At 40.1% G+C, this 22,901-nt stretch overlaps 1 protein-coding gene across 1 annotated transcript in view; it reads right to left on the reverse strand.

Moving 5' to 3' along the window:
* Nucleotides 1-16,661: 16,661 nt before the first annotated feature.
* GARRE1 (granule associated Rac and RHOG effector 1) overlaps nucleotides 16,662-22,901 on the reverse strand; it is a 107,556-nt gene continuing 101,316 nt past the window's right edge. The window contains exons 12-14 of the mRNA XM_063313018.1: nucleotides 20,753-20,887; nucleotides 19,819-19,897; nucleotides 16,662-18,754 (exon numbers count right to left, since the gene is read on the reverse strand). Of these exons, the coding sequence (XP_063169088.1) occupies nucleotides 18,443-18,754; nucleotides 19,819-19,897; nucleotides 20,753-20,887 (526 nt within the window). The 3' untranslated portion in view covers nucleotides 16,662-18,442. The remainder of the gene's footprint in view (nucleotides 18,755-19,818; nucleotides 19,898-20,752; nucleotides 20,888-22,901) is intronic.

Consider the following 22,901-nt stretch of genomic DNA (forward strand, 5'->3'; position numbering starts at 1 on the left):
TCAAACCTGAGAGCACGAGCCGCGTGACAGAGTGAGCTCCCGTCAACTTGTCCCAGCTCCTGCTAACCTAGCAGTTTGAAAGCATGCAAATGCAAGTAGATAAATAGGTACCACTTCGGTGGGAAAAATAACAGGGACATGAAAGGAGCCCCCCCGGGCGTCCCCCGGGCAACAGTGACATCACCGGCAAATCCTTTCAATTCAGAAGCACCTCAGTAGGTGCTTCTGACACACGCAAAAAATCGTAAGTTTAGGAATTTAAAGAATCTGAAATAAACGGCAAAAAGCTAAATAGGATTTTGATCTTAGAAAGTTATAAACGGACTCGGGGTCCAGATAAAGTTGGAATATTGAAACTTTTACAATGAGATTTTGGAATTAATTATAAAGAACAAACAGCTTCTTGGGGGGAATAGATTATGTTTTGGTTTTACAAGACAAAACAAAGATAAGCAATTTCATGATTTCAAAAACTGGACACTAGAGGGGACTAAAGATTTTAGGCAAAGATTTACAAGCCTGTAAAATGTTGCAAAACATTCTAACAATGAAAACACTGAAGGAGACTTTTGAAGAATGGAATCAGAAAATAGTAGCCACGACAACAACTATGTCAGTAATGATGTCTGCTTCTATGGATAGACTATGCTCAAAAGTTGTTATTGAAGAAATGCCAGGTGTAGAACAAATTTTATCTAACATAGAGATGGTATGGAAAGTGGATTTACAACCGACAGGCCAAGAGAATGACTTAGAAAAGGATATTTCGCTGGATCTACAAAAGAAACTGGTTGAGGTTTTAAAATGTTAAAGGGAAATACAAACGACAAACCAAGAGAGTGACCTGGATAATTTTTTCCTATTGGATTCACAAAAGACACTTGTTACAGCCTTGAAGAACTCTGTGCGATGGGACAAAGAAGAAATGAAGAGAAATCAAATCCTGCGACAACATTTGAATGAACTAAAGATTGAGACTGGTAGAAGTGAAAGGAAGGAATATAAAGTTGGTTTATTCGATCAAGGTTAAAACAAGGTATGTTGTTACTTCTGACAATCCTTTATGGACTTTCTGACGACACCAGGACTAAAAAGATGATGCTTTATGGATTTGTTTATAGATGAGATATGGGATGAAGAGATACATGTTTGTAACCTTAGAGGGGGTGAAGAGTCACTAAATTTGTTTATACTTGTTGTGATGAAGGTTGGAAGTCACTTCTTTATATATTTCTTTTCTCTTTATTACATTCTTATTTTTCTCGCTTTTTTTCTTGCACTTTTTACTCCTTTCTGTTCTCTTTTTAGTTAAGTTTGTATTTGATTTTACTATTATAATCACATTCTTATTATAATTATAATCTGTTCAGAGAGAGATGACAGCACTATTCCAAAAGCTGAAAGGATGCCACAGGAGGAGGTCAGGCCCTCTTCTCTATTGTTCCAAAGTGCAGGACACAAAAAAAGAAGAAACATTCAATTTTAACAGTAAAACCAGTTGAACAGAACCAGTTCAGGAATGTTATCCAGCCAGTTCCCTGTTCTTTGCAAGAACTGGTTGTTAAACTCTCACACACATTACAGCTGAGACTTGCATTTTCCCTGCTGCCCAGGCAGAGCAGGAAAGAAAGCCTGGAGTGCATCTGGGAGGAACCAGACTTTGCATAGGCCACGACCCCAACAGGGTGATGTTCCAGGCTTTCCACATAGCCAGCTGGTCCAGGCAGAGCAACCACAAATGTGAGCTTATCTCCCAAACATCACTTGTATTTAAAATATGGGATGGAAGTACCTAGTGACTAATTTAACTTCTACTGGTTCCTTTTTAATAGAAGAGGAAGTGCATAATTGTGGTTTGTGGCTGAAAGTTTTTCTCAGATTATATGCTTATGTTTTTTTAGTTCAGTAGTACTGTGGGCAAAAAATTGCATTGCATCAATCAAATCTAAGCAGAAAGTGGCCAGTGAGTTCAGACTGCAACTGATGCTTCTTAAGTAGTAAAGCCTTTAACACAAATTTAAAGTTTAAAACTGTGAGCAATACTAGCAAAATTAAAGAGGAAAAAAATTAAATTAGGAAAAACATTCTCTCTAAGCACTCTTAATTACACCATCCACATTCAAGAATATCAAGCAAATTCTCTATAAGTCTTCAGTTCTCTGAGTAAAGGAACAAGGAACTAATTTTCTAATCCTTTAATATCAAGAAATGCCACCCAGCTCAAAGAAAATTCTTTATATGGAAGATACGACTTGCACTCCAAAATCTCTGTGTTTCTTAAGGGGTTCAATTTTAATCGTATTGTTTAGAGCAGATTCCTGAATTTGTGGCATCAAGGTGGTAAGTCAATCAAATCTGAAATTTTAGTGGTTTATGGCACTGCAATGTCTGAACATCCATTTTATGGATGTTGTGACACATTGTCTTTTGTAATTTTACTGAAATTTAATAGCTTTTTAAAACAAGACACCTTGGTATATCCTGGTTATTCCTATATAATATGTGTCTCATTCTGAAGGGCTTACATGGCAAATTACTGTCAGAACAAGTCACCAGAGTGGCAGCTTCCTCTTCCTTGGAGGCGCCCATGCAGCCCCTGTGCTCAAGTGGATTCCTGCACTAGAGCAGGCACCGGACTCAATTGTCTCCAGGCCTGTCAGAATCTATGATTCTAGGGAACTTTCCCAAAGGACACTTGGTTACAGGGTGTAGTAGGTGCCCCTGGGCATTGGGGAGGCAGAGTTGGTTAGGAGAGAATCACTTCCTTTCTGTTGCTGTTCAGTTACTGTACAGTAGGAAAAAAACGGGGATAAAAGAAGTGGACTTGTGTTTTCACAATCATCTCTGCCCTGCACACAGATTACTAGTCAAGTTGCTTGTCCTCTGGCTTCTCCAGCTGTAAGCGTCATCGGTATTTTGGGACTGATGACACTTACGGCCTCCCCACACACACACACGTTTGTCTCCAAATTTCAAATGGCCCAACTGCTTCTGAAAAGTCAGGATACTAAGAGTTCAGGCAGGAAGTTTTATTCCATCCCTCCCTCGCCTTAAAAGAGGCCCTTAGCTCATACTCTAGGAGAAATGGTCGCTCAAACATATCCGTGTTTCAAAAGTGGCTTGCCGTGCAGCTCGTGAACTGAATATTGAAGCTTCCATAAGCATTCAGTGCCACGTGAGCAAGTCTTTGGATCAGGCCCTGAAGCACAAGCCAAAATCCAAAAGGCATGCAACCACTTTTTAAGCCACGCAGGTCCTCTTAAGTAATAGTGGAGCATGACCTCTGGACTTCCAGTGGGGGATTAATGGCAGAAGATCATTTCTAGCCAGCTCTCTCGGCAGTGCGGTGTTTAACTGGTGGCTCAGGCAAGATTCGGAGCCCCGAAGGATTCCCCAGGAAGGAGGAAAGCTTGGAATCGCTCCCCAGGTATTCTGAACAGCTGCAGCATGCTGGAGGGTCGTGGATTCGATGATCGATCAGTGAGTGGAACAGCTCAGAAGCGGGAGAATCATCTTGTCCAAACCACGTTTTTGAAGCCCTTAAAGGGACACTAATTCTGACCACCCCACTTCTTAATTCACTTTTGTACTTTACTTATTGGATCTTAAGAGGCTATTTCTGATACACAAATACTATTTCTCTTGGTGGATTTATCATGATTTTTTGTGAATTATTTTTGAGATTTACCTATTTTATGGATTATGTCGAGCAAGGGATCTAAAAGATGTACTGTTTTTACTGAGAATTTTTGCTTTTTTTCTAAAGAGATAAAATTGTTCACTGATTTCTATTGTTTTTTTTTATATTTTTATACACAAGATTTTTTACTTAAGAGATTTTGTTGGATCTGAGACAAACTTTTTATACTGTATGAGAAAGTTTTGTTGTGGCTAGCTTTTTAGGCTGTGATTGGATGTTGTTATTTGTTCAGTCGCTTCCGACTCTTCATGACTTCATGGACCAGCCCACGCCAGAGCTTCCTGTCGGCCGTCAACACCCCCAGCTCCCCCAGGGACGAGTCCGTCACCTCTAGAATATCATCCATCCACCTTGCCCTTGGTCGGCCCCTCTTCCTTTTGCCCTCCACTCTCCCCAGCATCAGCATCTTCTCCAGGGTGTCCTGTCTTCTCATTATGTGGCCAAAGTATTTCAGTTTTGCCTTTAATATCATTCCCTCAAGTGAGCAGTCTGGCTTTATTTCCTGGAGGATGGACTGGTTGGATCTTCTAGCAGTCCAAGGCACTCTCAGAATTTTCCTCCAACACCACAGTTCAAAAGCATCGATCTTCCTTCGCTCAGCCTTCCTTATGGTCCAGCTCTCGCAGCCATATGTTACTACAGGGAACACCATTGCTTTAACTATGTGGACCTTTGTTGTCAGTGTGATGTCTCTGCTCTTAGCTATTTTATCGAGATTTGTCATTGCTCTCCTCCCAAGAATTAAACGTCTTCTGATTTCCTGGCTGCAGTCAGCGTCTGCAGTAATTTTTGCACCTAGAAATACGAAGTCTGTCACCGCCTCTACGTTTTCTCCCTCTATTTGCCAGTTATCAATCAAGCTGGTTGCCATAATCTTGGTTTTTTTTAGGTTTAGCTGCAAGCCAGCTTTTGCACTTTCTTCTTTCACCTTCATCATAAGGCTCCTCAGTTCCTCTTCGCTTTCAGCCATCAAAGTGGTATCATCTGCATATCTGAGATTGTTAATGTTTCTTCCAGCGATTTTAACTCCAGCCTTGGATTCCTCAAGCCCAGCATGTCGCATGATGTGTTCTGCGTACAAGTTGAATAGGTAGGGTGAGAGTATACAGCCCTGCCGTACTCCTTTCCCAATCTTAAACCAGTCCGTTGTTCCATGGTCTGTTCTTACTGTTGCTACTTGTTCGTTATACAGATTCTTCAGGAGGCAGACAAGATGACTTGGTATCCCCATACCGCTAAGAACTTGCCACAATTTGTTATGGTCCACACAGTCAAAGGCTTTAGAATAGTCAATAAAACAGAAATAGATGTTTTTCTGAAACTCCCTGGCTTTTTCCATTATCCAGCGGATATTGGCAATTTGGTCCCTAGTTCCTCTGCCTTTTCTAAACCCAGCTTGTACATCTGGCAATTCTCGCTCCATGAATTGCTGAAGTCTACCTTGCAGGATCTTGAGCATTACCTTACTGGCAAGTGAAATGAGTGCCACTGTTCGATAGTTTGAGCATTCTTGAGTGTTTCCCTTTTTTGGTATGGGATGTAAGTTGATTTTTTCCAATTTGATGGATTCTGTTTCAAGATATTGACATTGGAAAGCTTGTGATTTAAATATTGACACTAAGAAGCTCAAGTTTCAACCCAAGGCTTGGGATTGGATAATATTTCTTACTCATTAACTATAGACCTCTTCCCTCCTGTAATTACAACATTTGGTCACTAGATGGAGTTGTAATATTAAAGTTTAAACTATTGGGATTTTTTTTTAAATATTGGAAGATTGAAAACCACATTTTATATATATATATAGTACTGTGCAAAAGTTTTAGGCAGGTGTGCAAAGATGCTGTAAAGTAAGAATGCTTTCAAAAATATATATTGTAATTGTTTATCAATTTACAAAATGCAAAGTGAGCGAACAGAAGAAAAATCCAAATCGAAATCAAATCAACTAAACACAGATGTCCTGTGGATGTCGGCTGCCTCAAATCCTTCTGTCTCTTCATGTAATCCCAGACAGACTCCATGATGTGGAGATCAAGGCATCTACAGTCCTCAACGTTGTCAGTTTCTTTGTGCTTCTTCAAAAGAGCTTGAACAGCACATCCTGAAACTCCAGTCTGCTTTGAAATTTTCGCCTGGGAGAGACCTTGCTGATGCAGCATAGCTATCTTGCGTCTTGTTGCGGTGCTCAGTCTTGCCATGGTGTATGACCTGTGACATGAAACCGTCTTCCACCACCTCACCTTAGTAGCAGTTTGGCTGTTCCTCACCCAGTTTTAAGCCTCCTACACAGCTGTTTCTGTTTCAGTTAATGACTGTGCTTCAACCTACATATGGAGTTGATGATCATTAGCACCTGCTTGGTATCATGTGTTAATCATACACCTGACTCTAATCCTACAAGATCCCTGACTTTGTGCAAGTATACAAAGTGTGCAAGTGTAAGAATTGATGCTGTTTTGAAGGCAAAGGGTGGTCACACCAAATATTGATTTGATTTGGATTTCTCTTCTGTTCGCTCACTTTGCATTTTGTTAATTGATAAACATAAACAATTACAATATATATTTTTGAAAGCATTCTTACCTTACAGCATTTTTTCACACCTACCTAAAACTTTGCACAGTAGTGTGTGTGTGTGTGTGTATCTGTCTGTCTGTCTATCCACATACACACATACTGTATCCCTGTATGGTATTTTATAGATAGATAGATAGGGATGCGGTGGCGCTGCAGGTTAAACCGCTGAGCTGCTGAGCTTGCCGATCAGAAGGTCGGGCGGTTCGAATCCGCGTGACGGGGTGAGCTCCCCTTGCTAGTCCCAGCTCCTGCCAACCTAGCAGTTCGAAAACATGCCAATGTGAGTAGATTAATAGGCACCGCTTTGGCGAGCAGGTAACGGAGTTGCATTTAGTCATGCCGGCCACATGACCACGGAAGTGTCTATGGACAAATGCCGGTTCTTCGGCTTTGAAACGGAGATGAGCACCGCCCCCTAGAGTCGGACACGACTGGACTTAAGGGAAACCTTTACCTTTACACACACACACACACACATGAATGAAAAGGAGAAATTATGACCACTAGAAAGCAAGGAAGACGTGGGTCTGGGGGACCTGCTGGGGGACTATATGAAAGTGTTATTTGAAGACTTTACATTAAAAATCACACAATCCATAGCTCAGTCTTTTCAAAACATGAAAGAACAAGATGATAAAAGATTTGCTGAATTTGAGAAAAGATTTGATCAGAAATTGGAAAAAACAAACGAAATTTGAGGGAGGAATTTAAAAGGTTGACAATAGAGTCGATGCATTGGAGAGAGCAAGACAAAATGATTTGGACGGAATTGCATTATTAGAATTGAGAGAGAAGGAATTTTGCTTAAGACTAAGGGGGATTCCTGAATCTTAAAGGCCTTGGCAGGTTTAATTGACTGGGAGGAAGACAAAATGTTAGAGGAGACAGAAAAAGTCTTTCGGATTAATTCAAGATATGCAGATAAATTCAAGATATTAACAATAAACCAAGAGATGTATTGATTCAATTCACTAGGAAAAGAACGAGGGATTTGGTTCTTCAAGCTCATTTTGATACTAAACTCAATATTGAAAATGTAGACATAACAGTGCTGAAATAAGTTCCTGTGAGAATATTGAGGAAGGGAAAATAATATACTTCCCTGACAGATGTTCTAAAAAAAAAAAAAAGATTCCTTTCCGCTGGGAGAGATTAGAAGGGGTTAGTTTTACCGCCCAACAACAAAGGTTTAGATTAACTTCAACCCTCAAGGCTAAGGAATTTTTGACCAAATACAGAGCTAAGCTGGACCAGCAAATATCTGAAGTACAACACAGTGGTCCTACACTTCAAGAAGAAGAGACCGCTGCTACATCTAAAGACTGTGGTGAGTTGAAATTATAAAGATGGCTCTAAATCGCCTTACATGGAATATACTGTAAATGGGGCAAATGCTCCTCAAAAAAGAAAAGTTTTTCATTATTTGAACAAATTGAAATGTGATGTGATATGCCTACAAGAAACACGTCTAAAGAAAGAAGATATAAAATATTTTATAAATAAGAATTTGGGTCAAGATTTTATTTCAGCAAATACAAAGATTAGTGGACTTGTATTATATATTAAACCACATTTGAAACCATGTCTGTTGTTAACTGGGGAGTATGGTACATACGTAGCAGTTGAAATTGAACTTTATGGAATAAAAACAATTGTGGGACTTTATGCACCAAATGAAGACAAGAGTAAATTTTTTACACAGCTTCTGAGTGACTTGTCAGCTTTTTCATATCAAAGTTGGTACTTAATGGGGGACTGGAATGGAGTTACGTTACGATTAATTGACAGAACATTGGAAAAAGAAATTAAAACAAGATAGATTACCAAAATCTTTTTGTGATTTGATTGATAACTTGGCTTTGGTGGATTCATGGAGATATAAAAATGGCTTGGCAAAAGAATATACCTTTTACTCAGAGAGACATGGATCTGTTTCTAGAACTGATATGATATAGGTTTCAAAAGACTTGGTGAACAAAATTTCTAAAGTCATATTTTACCAACAATTTTTTCTGACCATAATCTGGTTAAGATGTCAATAAAACAAATTTGTAGAACATATAGATGGAGAGTGAACGAATCTATCTTGCAAAAAAGAGGTTCTGAATGACTGTAAGAATAAAAAGAAATATTTTTTTGAAATTAATTTAAACAGAGATAGACTTGAAGACTGTGTGGGACACTAGTAAAGCTGTTATGAGGGGCTTTACCATTATTCTTAAAAAAAAACTCAACAAAAATTACAAAAGGTCTTGGACCAGATTAAATTGAAAGAAATAGAGTTACAGAAAAAAACATCAGATAACAATATTTTATATCAACTTAGATTATTACATCAACAAGTGTCAATGTTGACTGTAAAAGAAATTGAAACCAAGTTGAAATACGCATTTTGAACTTGCTAATAAACCAGGAAGATGGTTAGCATATAAATTAAGGAAAGAAAGAGAAAAGAAAATGATATTAAAGATCCACGAAGGAGATGTGAAACTTTTGGATAATGAAAAGATTAAAGAAGTATTTCATAGCTTCTTCTCTAACTTGTATAAAAAACAAGAAATCTCTCTGGAAAAGATGGATGAGTATTTGAATAGACAAAACATACCTAAACGTACGCAGTCACAGATATCAATAGTTGAAGTTATTTTAAAAAAATGGGAAAAGCACCAGGACCTGATGGCTTATCTGCATTATACTACAGATGTTTTGAAGACCAGATTTTGCTACCTTTTAAAACACTGATGAATTCTATTCTGGCAGGACCTTTAATGCCGGACTCATGGAAAGAGGCTAATATTGCTTTAATACCAAAGGAAGGACAAGACCCTTGCCTAGTAAAAATTATAGACCAATATCATTGCTGAACAATGACTACAAAATATGTGCATCAGTGTTGGCAGAAAGAATGAAAAAGGTTTTACAAGAAATTATTCATCAGGACCCATGTGGATTTTTTTACCAAAAAGACACTTGAAAGACAACGTAAGGGTGGTCTTGATGTTATAGAATATCTACAGTATCGTAACGAATGCCAAGCAGCTCATCTTTTTGGATGCAGAGAAAGCCTTTGATAATTTGAACTGGAGTTTCATGTTTAAAGTTTTGGAAATTACGGACTTTGGAGAATATCTTATTCAAGGAATTGAGGCAATTTATGCAGCAGAAAAAGCAAATACCGTTGTGAATGATGGACTAACTGAACCGTGTCAGATACCAAAAGGAGCAAGGCAAGGGTGTCCCCAGTCACCTCTGCTATCTATCTTAGTACCGGAAGTTTTAAACAGAGACATTAGAAGTGACGAACGAATAAAGGGACTAAGAATCAGACAAGAGGAATTTAAATTAAGAGCTTTTGCTGACGATTTAGTTTTGATATTACAGGATCCCCTGGAAACGGGAAAACATCTGATGAAGAAACTGAAAGAATTTGGGTCATTGGCGGGTCTTAAAGTAAATAAACAAAAAACTAAAATGTTAACTAAAAATACGACCCTGTCCAATTAAGATTTATTGATGGGTAAGACAGGATTTCAGACTGAAAAAAGGTTAGATATCTGGGAGCAATTTTGTCAATTAAAAATAATATGTTATTTCAAAATAATTACATTAAAATTTGGAATGATGTGAAAAAAGATTTGATAAGATGGGGGAAACTGCAGTTTGTCTCTTTTGGGTAGAATATCTGTGATTAAGATGTTTTGCCTAGGATGTTGTTTCTTTTCCAGACTTTACCAATTTTGTCAACAGATTTACCATTTAAAGAATGGCAGAGAGATATTTCTAAATTTATTTGGCAAGGCAAGAGACCAAGAATTAAATACTAAGAGGCCAAAGAATGAGGAGGTTTGGGTCTGCCCAACCTGAAATCGTACTTTGATGCCTGTTGTTTGCTGTTTGCTGTGGATGAGGGAATGGATTACCTTGGAGAACAAGAAATTACTAGAGCTTGAAGGACATGAATTAAGATTTGGGTGGCCCGCTTATGTATGGTATGACAACGTTAAAGTTAATAAGGTTTTTAAAAATCACTTTATCAGGAATGCCATACTGAGAATCTGGAACAAATATAAGGTAAGACTATCTCCAAATGTACCTTTATGATTGTCACCTCAGGAAGCTTTTGTTAGATGAGAAAATCTGGAAGCTATAAGATGGTTAAAATATAAAGATTTGTTAAAGTTTGAGACGGGTGAACCAAAAATTAAAACAAGGGAAATGTTAGAGTTGGATGGATTTACATGTTATTGGTTCACCTATATGCAACTGGTAGAACATTTTAAATTGGATAAAAAGAACTATAAATTCGTTAATGAAATAACTCAGTTTGAAATGGACCTTCGTATAAATGACGATCATGTTATTACTAAGATGTGTAAGATTTTGTTACAGATGAATATGGAAGATGGACATGTCAAGGACTGCATGACTAAATGGGCTAAGAATTTTGGATACAATATCATGTTGGATCAATGGGAGAACATGTGGATGAAAGGTTTGAAATTTATGTTGAATTATAATTTGAAAGAAAACTTCTATCAGATGATGTATAGTTCGTATTTAACTCCTGATAAGTTGTCAAAAATGTATAATGGTGTAATTAATGTCCATTGGAAATGTTTACAAGGTGAAAGAACCTTTTACCATCTTTGGTGGACTTGTGAGAAGGCTAAAAAGTTCTGGGATCAAATATGTAGTATTATTCAAAAGATTCTCGAAGTAAACATACAAAGAAAACCAGAACTTTTTCTTTTGGGATTGATGGAAAAGGAATTAGAGAAACAACATGGAGTGTTGTTATACATGATAACGGCTGCAAGATTGTTATATGCGCAATGATGGAAAGATCCACAAATACCTACGGTTGAAGACTGGATTGTGAAACTAATGGATTTGGCTCAAATGGCTAAATTAACAGCTTTAATAAGAGATCATTCTGTTCCTACATTTATATCAACTTGGCAACCACTTTTGGACTACTTGCTTGTAATAGGAAAAAATGTTTTGATTTTGGGTTTTAGAGATTAAATGGTTTGCTTTGATAAAAAATAATGTTAAGTTAATTAATTGTAAGAAATTAGATTTGTAAATTTATATCTGTATCAGAGAAAGTCAGAAGTCACTTTCCTTTTCTGTTTTTCTCTCTACTGACACTTTTATAGTTTGCTCTTTTTTCTTTAGTTCTCTTTTCTATCTATTCTATATTCTCTTTTGTTTGTATGTTAACTATATCTTGAAAATAATGAAGTTTTTACAAAAAAAAAGTAGAGCATAACCTCCCAGCCACTTTAAGGACTGAAAAACAACACAAGAGCTTTAGCTTGAAGGACAGAAGATGGTGACAAAGAATTAACAAGTTAACACTGAGCAGTCCCCATTAGTCAGCACGTTACACCTGGATAAAGAGGAAAACATTCCTAACACAGAGCCTTTAATTCAGCTTACAAGCAGAATTAAGCATTGAGGTGGGCCAGTCTCAGTGGAGATGGTTGCACCACCTTGATGGAGAAGTCTGCATTTCTCATCCCAAATCCTTTAACTTTCTCATACAGTCTTGTCCCCCAACACCTATCAGCCTTGCTTTGCTTTATGTATCTTTGTTGTTCTTTGACCTTCATTCAATTAGGAGAAATCCCTCCATAGTTTTTGGTAACCACCTTGGAATTTCACCATTTTGAATAATTTTGTGTAATCCACAAATGTGGCCACTTCTGCAGTCATCCTTAATTCCAGATTGTTTGTCATCAGTAAGGCATCTGGGGTGTCTTTCAAACTGCAAGAGAGGATGGAAATGCTTTACATATTGTAGTGACCAAAAAGGATGATAATCCTGAACATAAAACCATCCTTCCCCGAAGAAAGAGTTGGTAGCAGAATATTATAAATTCACAAAATTCCAGTTCAATGCTCCAGTTCCCTATCTTTTCAACCTACAGCTGCCAACTCCAGCTGAAACTCATGCTGTGTATTCATATGCTCCAATAAAGGGCTTGTATGTTCATATATGTGTGCAGATATACCTGGCAGAACCCACAGCCTAAAAAAGGGCAGGGCAAGGAGAAAAAATAGACTATGTTTATTAATTGAATGCATATCTATTGATCAAGGTGCATTACCTGTAAAATAAGGCATGCCCTTTGTTAAATTAACACATTCCCATCTGTGTGTACCACCCATTCTTTCTCACACACAGAAACACAACTATGCACACAGCACTCTTCCTCCTCCTCCCAGCAAAAACAGCAAAAAAGGGGGGGCGGGGAGGAACAGCAGGATGGAGCTGGTGCAAGGCAAAGCGGTAGCTTCAGTGGGAAGAGAAATAAAGAGAGAGGAGGGAAGGAAACTGTGCGGGGAGGAGGCAAGGTAATGGTGCCTGAAGAGGGGAAGGAAGAGACAGGCAAGCAACCAAGGTTCAGGCTGCTTTTCAAGGGCAGTTGCACTTTTCAGCAATGATTTTTGTAACCACTTATCTATTTGCATGTTTCCAATAGTGTAAGGTGGACACTCCACCCCCCTCCCCCCAATTCAACCTCAGCTCTTGATTTTGTAAACACAGTGGGTAGAACATACATATGCTTCCCTGGTCAGCAAAATCAATCCATCATCTTTGCTGGTGGAGGCAGGTTCCCTCAATTCACTGCAAGGTAAGTCCAGTGTTTTTTTCTTTTCCTCCTGTGATTGGAATGAAGCCTCAGCTAGAACTCTGGAGTGGCTGCAAAGGACGGTGGGAGCTATTTGCCGAAAAGGCTGGATGCAGGACTTTGCTACTGAAGGAGGCATCAGGTGAGGTCTGTATGTTGAGCTCGTAATAGGCCACAGCGGAGCAGGCAGAATTATCTCCCTGCTCTGGAAATGTTGCTCAGTGAAGCAGTAGTGGAAAAGGCATGGGTCTGTAATGCTTCTGGTGAGGGCCATGCCTGGTGGGACAGCTGCAGACAAGGCCTCAAAACCATGCAGGAATAGAACCCACCTGGTAGTTGCCACAGAGAATAACCTGAGGGCAACACTGGCTTGTTGGAGGAAAGTGAACATGGAGGTCTGACTGACACGTCCTTTAAAGGGCTGTTCGGACATGCAATTTGGGCCGTTTCCTAAAGAGTAGCCAAATGTCAACCGAAGCATAGCAGGTATAGATCTTGTGTGCCATGGAAAGTGGAGTTGCCTTGGATGTGAGTGGGAAATCTGTGAGGAGGTCCTCAAAAGCCTAGAAGATCCTTTCCATCCAATAGCCTGGCCAATGTCCTATCTGTCTATCTTTTCAGGTAGAAACTGATGTCTGCTACTAAGGCAGATTCAACAAAGGGGCAGACAAGCCTTTTTAGGACCAAGCAGGAGACCTCAGAAAGTGCAGCCAGGATGCCTGGATGAGGATGTCCAGTGTGAAAGGTAGGGCCTGTGGTGGGTTTGTGGATACATGCACCATTTTGGATATCAGGCTTTTCTTAAATCAGCTAGGAGATATCAGAATGACTTTTGCTGTCTTCAGATACATCTAGTGTAGTATCTGGTTTAGCAGAGTAAATTGAGGCTAGACACAGAAGACACCCTTGGAACATTTGATGTCCAGAGAATCTATGGCTCCCTCTATGGGGATACTGTTGCTCAGGCTGCAGTTAGCTGATAAGGGAAAAACGTCTACCGAAGGATTCTGAACTGTGTGGTGATCTCTCAAAAAACTTGTGGGAACAGGCTCCATTTTTCCAGATCTGCATCAGACTAGCTAAGCCAATCTGTCTTTGGAATTGAAAGGTGTGTTCTAGGTCTGTTCTGTGGAATTGAGGTTCCACCTCTTCCCAATTTATTGAGACTTCTCTTATGAGGGGTTGGAACTTGGTTCTGTGTTCCCGTGTCACATGTGTTTAGGTTGCATTTCTGTCAAAATCAGCACAAATTGGCAAGGTAGCAAAGGCACTGGACAAGGTAGCTAAAATTTGTGCAGAGAGAAACTGGGTGTCCAGAGTTCCCAGATTTTATGCTATGCTTGAAGCCTGGTGTGGTCCAGCGCCCGTGCAGCCCTGGCAAAGGGCCATCCAGTCCAGAAGGCTGGCTTTGGTGGTGATTAGAATGGGTATGGATACTTCCTAGATGGCTCTTCCTCTGTCTACAGCCTTGGTGAAAGGTCCCCTGTGCAAGCACTGAGTGATGTCTGACCCTTTGGGGGGACGCCGCTTTTGCGACATTTTCTTGGCAGACTATATCAGGGTGGTTTGCCATTGCCTTCCCCAGCCGTCGCCTTCCCCAGCAAGCTGGGTATTCATTTTACTGACCTCGGAAGGATGGGAGGCTGAGTTGACCGGAGCCGGCTACCCCAGAATCCAGCTTCTGCTGGGATTGAACTCGGGTCGCGGGGAGAGTTTCGGTTGCAATACTGCTGTCTACCACTCTGCGCCACATGAGGCTCTTGTCTACAGCCTTAGATATCCACTATTCAAAGGACTATTTCATTTGAGGGCTTTCGCACCATTATTTCTTTCTGGAAGAATTGGCACACAACTCTAGCCTAATAACTCCTATAATCTCTGTTACCTGGGAGGAGAGCCAGGCCTACCATGGGGTCTAAAATTGTTTCCAGTTGCTGGCACATTGTTAGATGCAGATATTTCTTCTGAATGATGCTGAAGACCAGGTGAGAAGCACTGGATTACTTCTGGATGTTATGCTTGTCTTCTTTAAAGGAACAACAGCTGATGAAGTCATCTAAATTTGGGTAGACGTGAACTCCTTCTCTGGTGTACATTCTTGAGGCCAATGCCAGCCCAAAAAGGAGGACAGTGTGTGGGGAGTGGCAGCCTGATATTTGAATCTCAAGAACTTCCAATGAAATAGGCAAATTAATATATGTAAACATGCCAGGGAAGCTTAACAGTTCCTAGGCTGAAGATAATCTGAAAGGGATTTTATATCTCCATAAGAATTTTGGAGGACTCCATATAATGATTTATCTTTATGAAATCTAGATCAGTCCAATCCACCTTGTTTTGGGGTACCATGAAAAAAACCTTGTAACACATTGAGAACTCTTTTGCCAGCAGAACTACTTCTATAGCCTTGGTGGCAAGCAGATGACCAATGATTTGGAGGTACTTTTCCTTCCATTATTACCAGGTAAAGTTATAAATCAGTTGTGATATAGGCCTTTGAATTCTATAGTGTAGCTATGGAAAACTGTGCAAAGCCCCCAGGTATCCATGGTAATATGGGTCAGGCTAGGAAAATAGGAAAGGTAGAAGAACTTGAGGAGTCTTTGTTATTTGGGATCTGGACCGCTGCTGCTTTGATTGATAGTTCGATCCCCACCAGGGGGCATGGAATGGGCTGCTTTCTACTGGGAAGGCTTCAGCCATCAGGTTCAGTAATAGTTTAGTTGAGGGCTGGGATTAGGGTCCTTTGGAAATGAGGATCTTATAAAAATTTCTGGTCAAGCAATGAGAAACTGAATTGGGACAAAAGCCTTGTGGTATCTGTGGAAGCCTGCTCCTTTGCAAGCTCTCCCTCCCTTCCTACCTATCTAGAAGCAGAGAAACAGACCCAGGGCGGGAGTCAGAGCCATTCCCTGGCTGCTCAATGCTCCTTGTCTAAAGAAACATCCCCCACCCTTTGGTCTGTGTCAGGGACACCTTTCCTTCATAGGGCAAGGGATCAAGGATGATCCCACTGTTCCTCAGGAATCAGCACTGTGATTTCCAAGGAGGACCACTGGGATGAGAGGAGAGAATGCTGCCTGGCAGGTGACTGGGCCTCCTGGAGAGATGGCTGCTTGAAGACCAAGCCCCCAAAATTATGGACCCACCCATCTGAGGTCTCTCCTGAAGTATCCAAGGAGAGTATAGGATTTTCAAACTTTTTAGAGGGCATTGCAATCAAAAAATCAAAATACTTAACAAAAAAGGAAAGGCTGGAGGACAGATTAGCAGGGAGCTCTTGCAGCAGGCCACTTACTACCAACTAGCTGGGAGGCAGCCCTCTATTCCTGCCTCGGGCACCCAAAAATTGTTCCTGTCTTCTGGAATAAGGAGGAGCCCAGCCAATGATTCTCTCCAGCCACAGCAGGAGAATAACTTTCAACATAATTGTGCTCATCATCTTTTGGATATATCTTACTTTAACATGATATAACCTATTATTAAAGGTGTATCTTTAATAAAGCAAATAGGGTTGTTTTTACTTACAGGTGCTTCAAAATTAAAAACAAAATGTACAATTCCAGTTCCAAAGGATTAGCTATTCACAGAAGTACTGCATTAAAGATAAACTGACTAAGCACCATGCCCCTTGGCGGTGTGAAACCTTACTTGCCAATATTTGGGAAAATTACAAGTGTTCAGAATAACTGGAAGCAGTGGATGATGTAGCACCTACCAGACAAAAAAATGATTCACCTGCATTTCTACTATTTAAGTTCAATTTTAGAAATTGCCAATGGATGCATTTGTCACTCAACCGCAACAGCAGCTTAAATGCTCTATAGGGAATTTCAACACAACATATATCTGTACTTTGACTTAAAGCCTTGTGGCATACAACTGCAATCAATTTTAAGGTCCAATGCAAGTTTTCAATGGTATACTTGAGGAGACTCAAAACCACTTTTTAAATTCACCAACATTTTAGCAGAAAGTACAGAACATTAACAATGTACAGACAAAAGCCACACTGATTGTGCAAAGCACATGACTGTAAAGTTATGCACAGCAAACAATTCTGTAAACATGGTAAGGATGAGATTTCAGGAGACAAGGTGACAATATCATAAATACAGGCAACATTGGCATCCTTAACCAGCACAAAGAGTAACATTTTAGGCCCGCCAAGATGGCCAGTCGGCACACAAGCAGAAGGTGGATGGGCCTTAACACTATCCACCCCAACATTTAGTGTTTTTCATTGTATTTATATATATTTATATATAATTTGGTATCTTTAATATACACATGTAAGTTTGTAGAAAATGGGAACTTAAATGTGCTTTTATCTTCATCAAAAACTATATGTATTTATAACTAATAACCCATTTTACTTGTCAATGTATTAGAATGATATGAATTAAGAAAATATAAAAATAATATTAATACTGTCAAAAACCTTTATACCAGAAAATATTGTGATTTATAATTACTCTTTCAAAGATGAAATATGAAAATTTAAATAGGTTTTTATAAAGACTTCTCTCACTTCAATTAATATACAATGGGATCGCTATACATATTTACCTTTTTTTCCAATTGAAGCACCAGTCATTCCCCAGATCCACTTTGGTTGGAAGATATCTCTAATTCCACAGGTTCATTTATGTAATGGCACATATTGACTGAAAGTAGTTTATTTGAATCCTTAGCACTACGAAAAATAGTGTTTTAAGTTCTCTCTCTTCTGAGCCAGCTCATGTTTTTACACACTAAGTCTAGCATTGGAATAAGACTTACATTTGCAAGTAGTCTTAACTATCCTTTCAAACATTTAAGGAGCACTGCATGGATAATGCCTTTGGCCAAATGCAAAAGTATCAAGTGTAGTGTCGCAAACAGCACCCACCAAAAGACTTTGGGAGGTGAACTGTGCTCGCTGATTGGCCAGATGACTTTTCACAGAACCAGAGCGGTTCCAGTTGTTTTGCACAGACCAAATAACCGGAAAGAATCAGATTTTCAGTTGTTGTTGTTTTGCTGTTGTTGTTGTTTTGCCCCACTCCTGTTTCAAAGAGTTTGTGCGGCACTAACAACTACTGCATTAAAAAAGCTATCACAGCCTGCTAAAGTCAGAGCGAAGACTTTATAATTTTGTCAATTAGAAATCTGAAGAAAATGAGTGTTGAGCAAAACTGCTAAATTGGCTTAAAAATACTCAAATCTGTTTTAGCAAGAAATGGTAACTATAAATCTATATGAAAAAATAGCTATAAAATACAGTGTTTTCTGTGGTAAGAGTGTCACCGTTTTTTAACAGGGGAGTCCATATGCTTTGAGAGGGTCACAGTTTAGGGCTGTTGCGTAGACATCGGGTGTAAAGAACGAGAGGATCGCCACCAGAAATGGTCGCCCCCTGAACACCCAGCAGACAGCCCCCACCGCACAGCTGGGAAAGCAAGCATGCACCATACCGGAGACTTTGGTCCCCTGCGGCCTCCCTCCCTCGTGAGGAGGAGGAGGAGGAGGAGGAGAAGGAACGTCAGTACTGATGCATGTAGGATGGCCTGCGTTCGTGCTTGCCTGGAAAAGGTTTAAAGCCCTTGTTCACCTGCTTGTGCTGAGACAGGGGCAGCGGTGGCGACTGCTGTGGTTGCTGCGCGTAGGCAAAAGGGGAGGCCATCCCTGTTGACGGAGCGCAGTCGCTGGCAGCTGACCAAACGGGAGACGGCAGAATCTGCATGGTGTCGCTCCAGTGGCTGGCAGGGCTGCTTAGCTGATACAAAGACATATTCTGGCCTGGCTGCGTGTGCTGCCAAGGAGCCTTCGGGGGCCAAGTTTTGGTTTTATTGTCCTGCAAGAGCAAGGAGGACAGCTGAGCTTCCTTCCTGTAGGCCCCCCTTGGAGACCTCAGCAAACTTTGTCCCCAACCCAGGGATAAATGACAATTACACAAGAAAACGACTTCACACCTCCCCCAATCGCCCAAATTCTTTTGGCCTTACAAGGGGTCTTAAAGGCAGCTCTTAACATGGCCTTTCACATGACTGTTAATGCAATTAACTGTTTACTGGCTTCTTTGATCATTTTTGTACAGATATGAGTACAGGTTTATGCACTTATGGAAAAAAAGTAAGTATGAAATACTAACAGCAAATAAAATAAACCTGTCCTGAAAACCCTAGTATGCAAGTCCTTAGCAATCTTTGTCCCATGTAACCCAATACTGTCTTGTAAGATCTTTTCATATTAGTCCTGCCATCTCGCCTTCTCCCGGATGGAGCACAGAACTGGCTGCTTGCAGAAGTGCACCTAGGTCAGCCATTATGTGTACACATGGAGTCAAGGGTTTCTGGGACAGGCAGGAAGAAGTTTTAAAAAAGAGATGGAATATTAGGACTTCTGCTCATGCTCACCCCTCCCCTTAGTTACTGCTATCCAACTGAGCCTTATCCCATTTCTGCCACTAAGTTCCATCTTTTTTGCCTTCTCTAGCTGTGTGAGAAAATGCACACAACCTGTCATGTTGCTGGATATTTTGTTGGGATCAAGGTTTTCTAATAGTGTAAGCCAATATAAGCCCCCCACCCAATTTTCTTGCCAACCCCAAAACCTGACTATGGAAAAACAAAGAGGAGCAACTCACTGAAATCCCCTAAAGAAATGATTGTAGATTTGACTCAGAGTGAAGCTGTCAAAAACGACATAAGCAACCTCGAATAATTCCATTCCACTCAAAGGGAATGTGGTGTCATCAGTCTTTTATCCAGGAAGCTTGTTTAAGAAAGCGGCTCAATTTGAGTCTCTGTTTTTCTCAAGATACTGCTTTTTAAAAGTGACCTGCAAGCCCACTAAACACATGCCTTCTGTTATTAGCCTCTTGGAAAAGCATAAAATTCGGTTCAATTCAAGACTTGCCTGGTTGTGATCATCCACTGTGGAAAGGAGTGGTGGTGAAGGAAGTGTGCTTGTGTCTTGTTCCCCACTGCTGTGTTTCCTACAAAAACGAAAAATAAAAATGTCGATTTATACATATTCATTCCAATGAAGGGAAAATGTCACGATAGTTTAATGGTAAGTCTTGGGGAAAATACTGTTTATCTATGCAATCCTGTATTCAGTGATTCCATAGTGAAACTGAAAGAGGGCGCAACGCCCACAAACATGCCAGGACCAAGGATTCCCTCTGACATCAACTGTGAAGTGCTGATCCACTGCTCTTAGGGCAATCTATACGGAGTGCTCTGAGAACTGGATTTCAGCACTGTATCGATCAGCACCCTAATGCTCTTCTGGGATAACGGGGGGAGGTTATAATCGCTCCCCCTGTCATATCTAACCTGCTGCCCCAGGCCAAGAGTTCATCTAGATCAGGTGTGTTCAGCAACGAACTGCTTGATGTCTCAGCTAAGATGCAAAATGCCACGCAAAACCACATCTTTGGGTTATCCTTGGGATGCTTCCAGCTGCTGTGTGATCACACTTACTGGCTCTGACACAAGATTTTAGCCTCACCCACCTCACACCAGCTCTCATTCTTTTGTTACCTGGGCAGGTGAGACATCCCAGCACAGGCACTCTTTTCATACTTACTTTACAGCAATTATCCTTACTCAGCAGAACCAGGGGCGCCTCATATGCATCATCGACCTATCTGCATCCTGTCTCTGAGCCCCCACCCCCAACTCTATGTTGAGGCAGCACCACACGGGGGTAAACATAGGTGTGGTCAGAAAGTGAAAGGAGAAATATCTGAATTTCCAGACAGAGCTTCTTCTGTGACTCCTGCTAGGACAAGAGAAAAAAATAAGGCAAGATACGCAAAAAAAAAAAGGTTCCTTCTCCCACGTACCTCCTTTGTTTGACAGCAGCCACAATGTCAGGCCCTGAGAACATGGAAAACAAGCTGTCTCCATTGGCTGAGGAGGTCTCATCGCTGGAGCTTGCAGAGTCCCCTTGCGTCCCTGACCAGCTACTGGCCATCTCCCTAGGAAGGAGGAGCAAGGCACGATGAGAGTTGGGGATAGGGTTACATTCTTACATTCCATATTCAGAGTCAATGTTGATAGGGCAAGATCTCATGGGACCATTTTCAAAATCACTACATTGAGAAACAAACTTACAAGGATACAGGATTTATTGTGTACCTTCTTAAGTTCCTGCATTTGGAATTACTCTTAGCTAAATATTCTGAGCACATCCTCTTAAAAGGAAAGATACAGGGACTTCCGGTGGGGACATGGACTGAACAGCTGTGCCCGCGGGCTCAGTGGGCAGAACTGACAACACAGCAGTTTTTTAGCGCTCAGGCAGGTTTTTCCTGAAGCCCAGGAGTGTTTTTCCAGAAAAAAGGAAAACACCTAGAATCATCCCATTTGTCCTCTGGATGGCTGCTTGCAGCCAGAAGATCACAGCATTCGTGCTTGACTGGTAAGAGCAGCCAGGAGGCCGGGACGTCACCATTTCCAAGCCGCGCTGTAGCCTTAAAGGCACACTAAAACCGGCCACCCCATTTCTAAATCACCCAATATGTATATAAGTACGCGTACCCTAAGAGAGGCTTTCTACAGCAAGGAGAAGTGGGTTCTCTTGGTGCTTATTGTTATTTTTGGGATTAATTTTAAAAAAATATTTTAAGTGTTGGACTTCATTTTCCATCCAAATATTAAGGAGGACTGAGAGTAAATAATTGTTTCCCTGTTACTATCTTTGTACTAAATTTGAAGATATTAGCATTTTCCTACATGTTGAATTGGCTGTTTTGAACTTTCAGTTTTCTGCTTCTACTTTCCCTGGGGGACTGTCTACATATCTCACTTTCACTTGTGTAAACACATTCCGGAATCCTTTATATCTTTGACTTTCGCTGGTTAAGTTCCTAGGGGGCACCATAATCTACTGCTTGAGACATGGAGGATTTTAAACAGACTTTCTCTGACTTCCACCAAGATTTTAAAGAGATTCTTTCTGACTCTTACCAAGTTTTTATGCAAGGTATTCAGGACATTGTGGAAAATATGAAGTCTAAAATGTGTCATCTGGTTGGGGATGTCGTGGATGAAACTGAGGAATTTAACAGCGACAGAAATGTCTCTTCTAAGAGTGAGATCGGGACTTCTGTTGAAATGTTGGATGAAGATCGGATAGTTGAGTTGAAGAAATTAAAGATAGAGATCAAGTTGCAAGCCATAAGTGAAATTGATCTTCTGATAGAAAGCTATGGAAAAGAAGGGTTATTATGTATGGGAGGTCTCTTGAGGAGAAGTCGGAGTTTTTGAGGGGGGCAGTTGGGCTGTTCGATTTTTTTAAGAAAAAGGCTCTGTGTACCTTGTGGGGATATGTAAATGCTCTGGTTTATTTTGAAGTGGGATAAGGATCGAAGAATATTTATCTGGATGGCTTTTAGGGTTTGGCTAATTTCATTTAACAATTTGGATTAAGATTATTAAGGTATAATAAGAAAAATAATAATAAATGTCTGGTTTTGGGTTTAATATGATTAAGGTTATTAATGTTGTATTATCAAGTACAATGGCAAATGATTTATATGTTTTTTAGTTTGATCTTCATTATAGTAGACAGGAATGTAGAGAATAGTAGTAGGAAGGAAATAATTAAATCAATGTCATCTTTGGGGGGGAAGTTGATTAGGAGGTATGTATATATGTGTGTGTGTGTGTGTGTGTGTGTTTATTTATTTATTTATTTATTTTAATATAAGGGGAGGGAGCAACTGTACTTAGTGATTTTTATAATGTGCCAATGGGATGATTTATAGAAATAATGTGATTTTGGTTTCATACAGAGTAAGGGATTTATTATGGAAAATTTTTGTATTTCCTTGCTGTTAAAAGTCGGAAGTCACCTCTTTTTGTAATTTTGAAAATTTTTTGTTTTTCTGTAGCTTTTATCTTTGCTTGAAACTTAATAACATTCTTATTAAAAAAAAAAAAAGGAAAGATACAGGCATTATTTATCCGTATCTGCCATTCTGAACCTAA

Source organism: Candoia aspera, chromosome 11 (genome assembly GCF_035149785.1).
Source record: "Candoia aspera isolate rCanAsp1 chromosome 11, rCanAsp1.hap2, whole genome shotgun sequence".
Lineage (NCBI taxonomy): Eukaryota > Metazoa > Chordata > Lepidosauria > Squamata > Boidae > Candoia > Candoia aspera.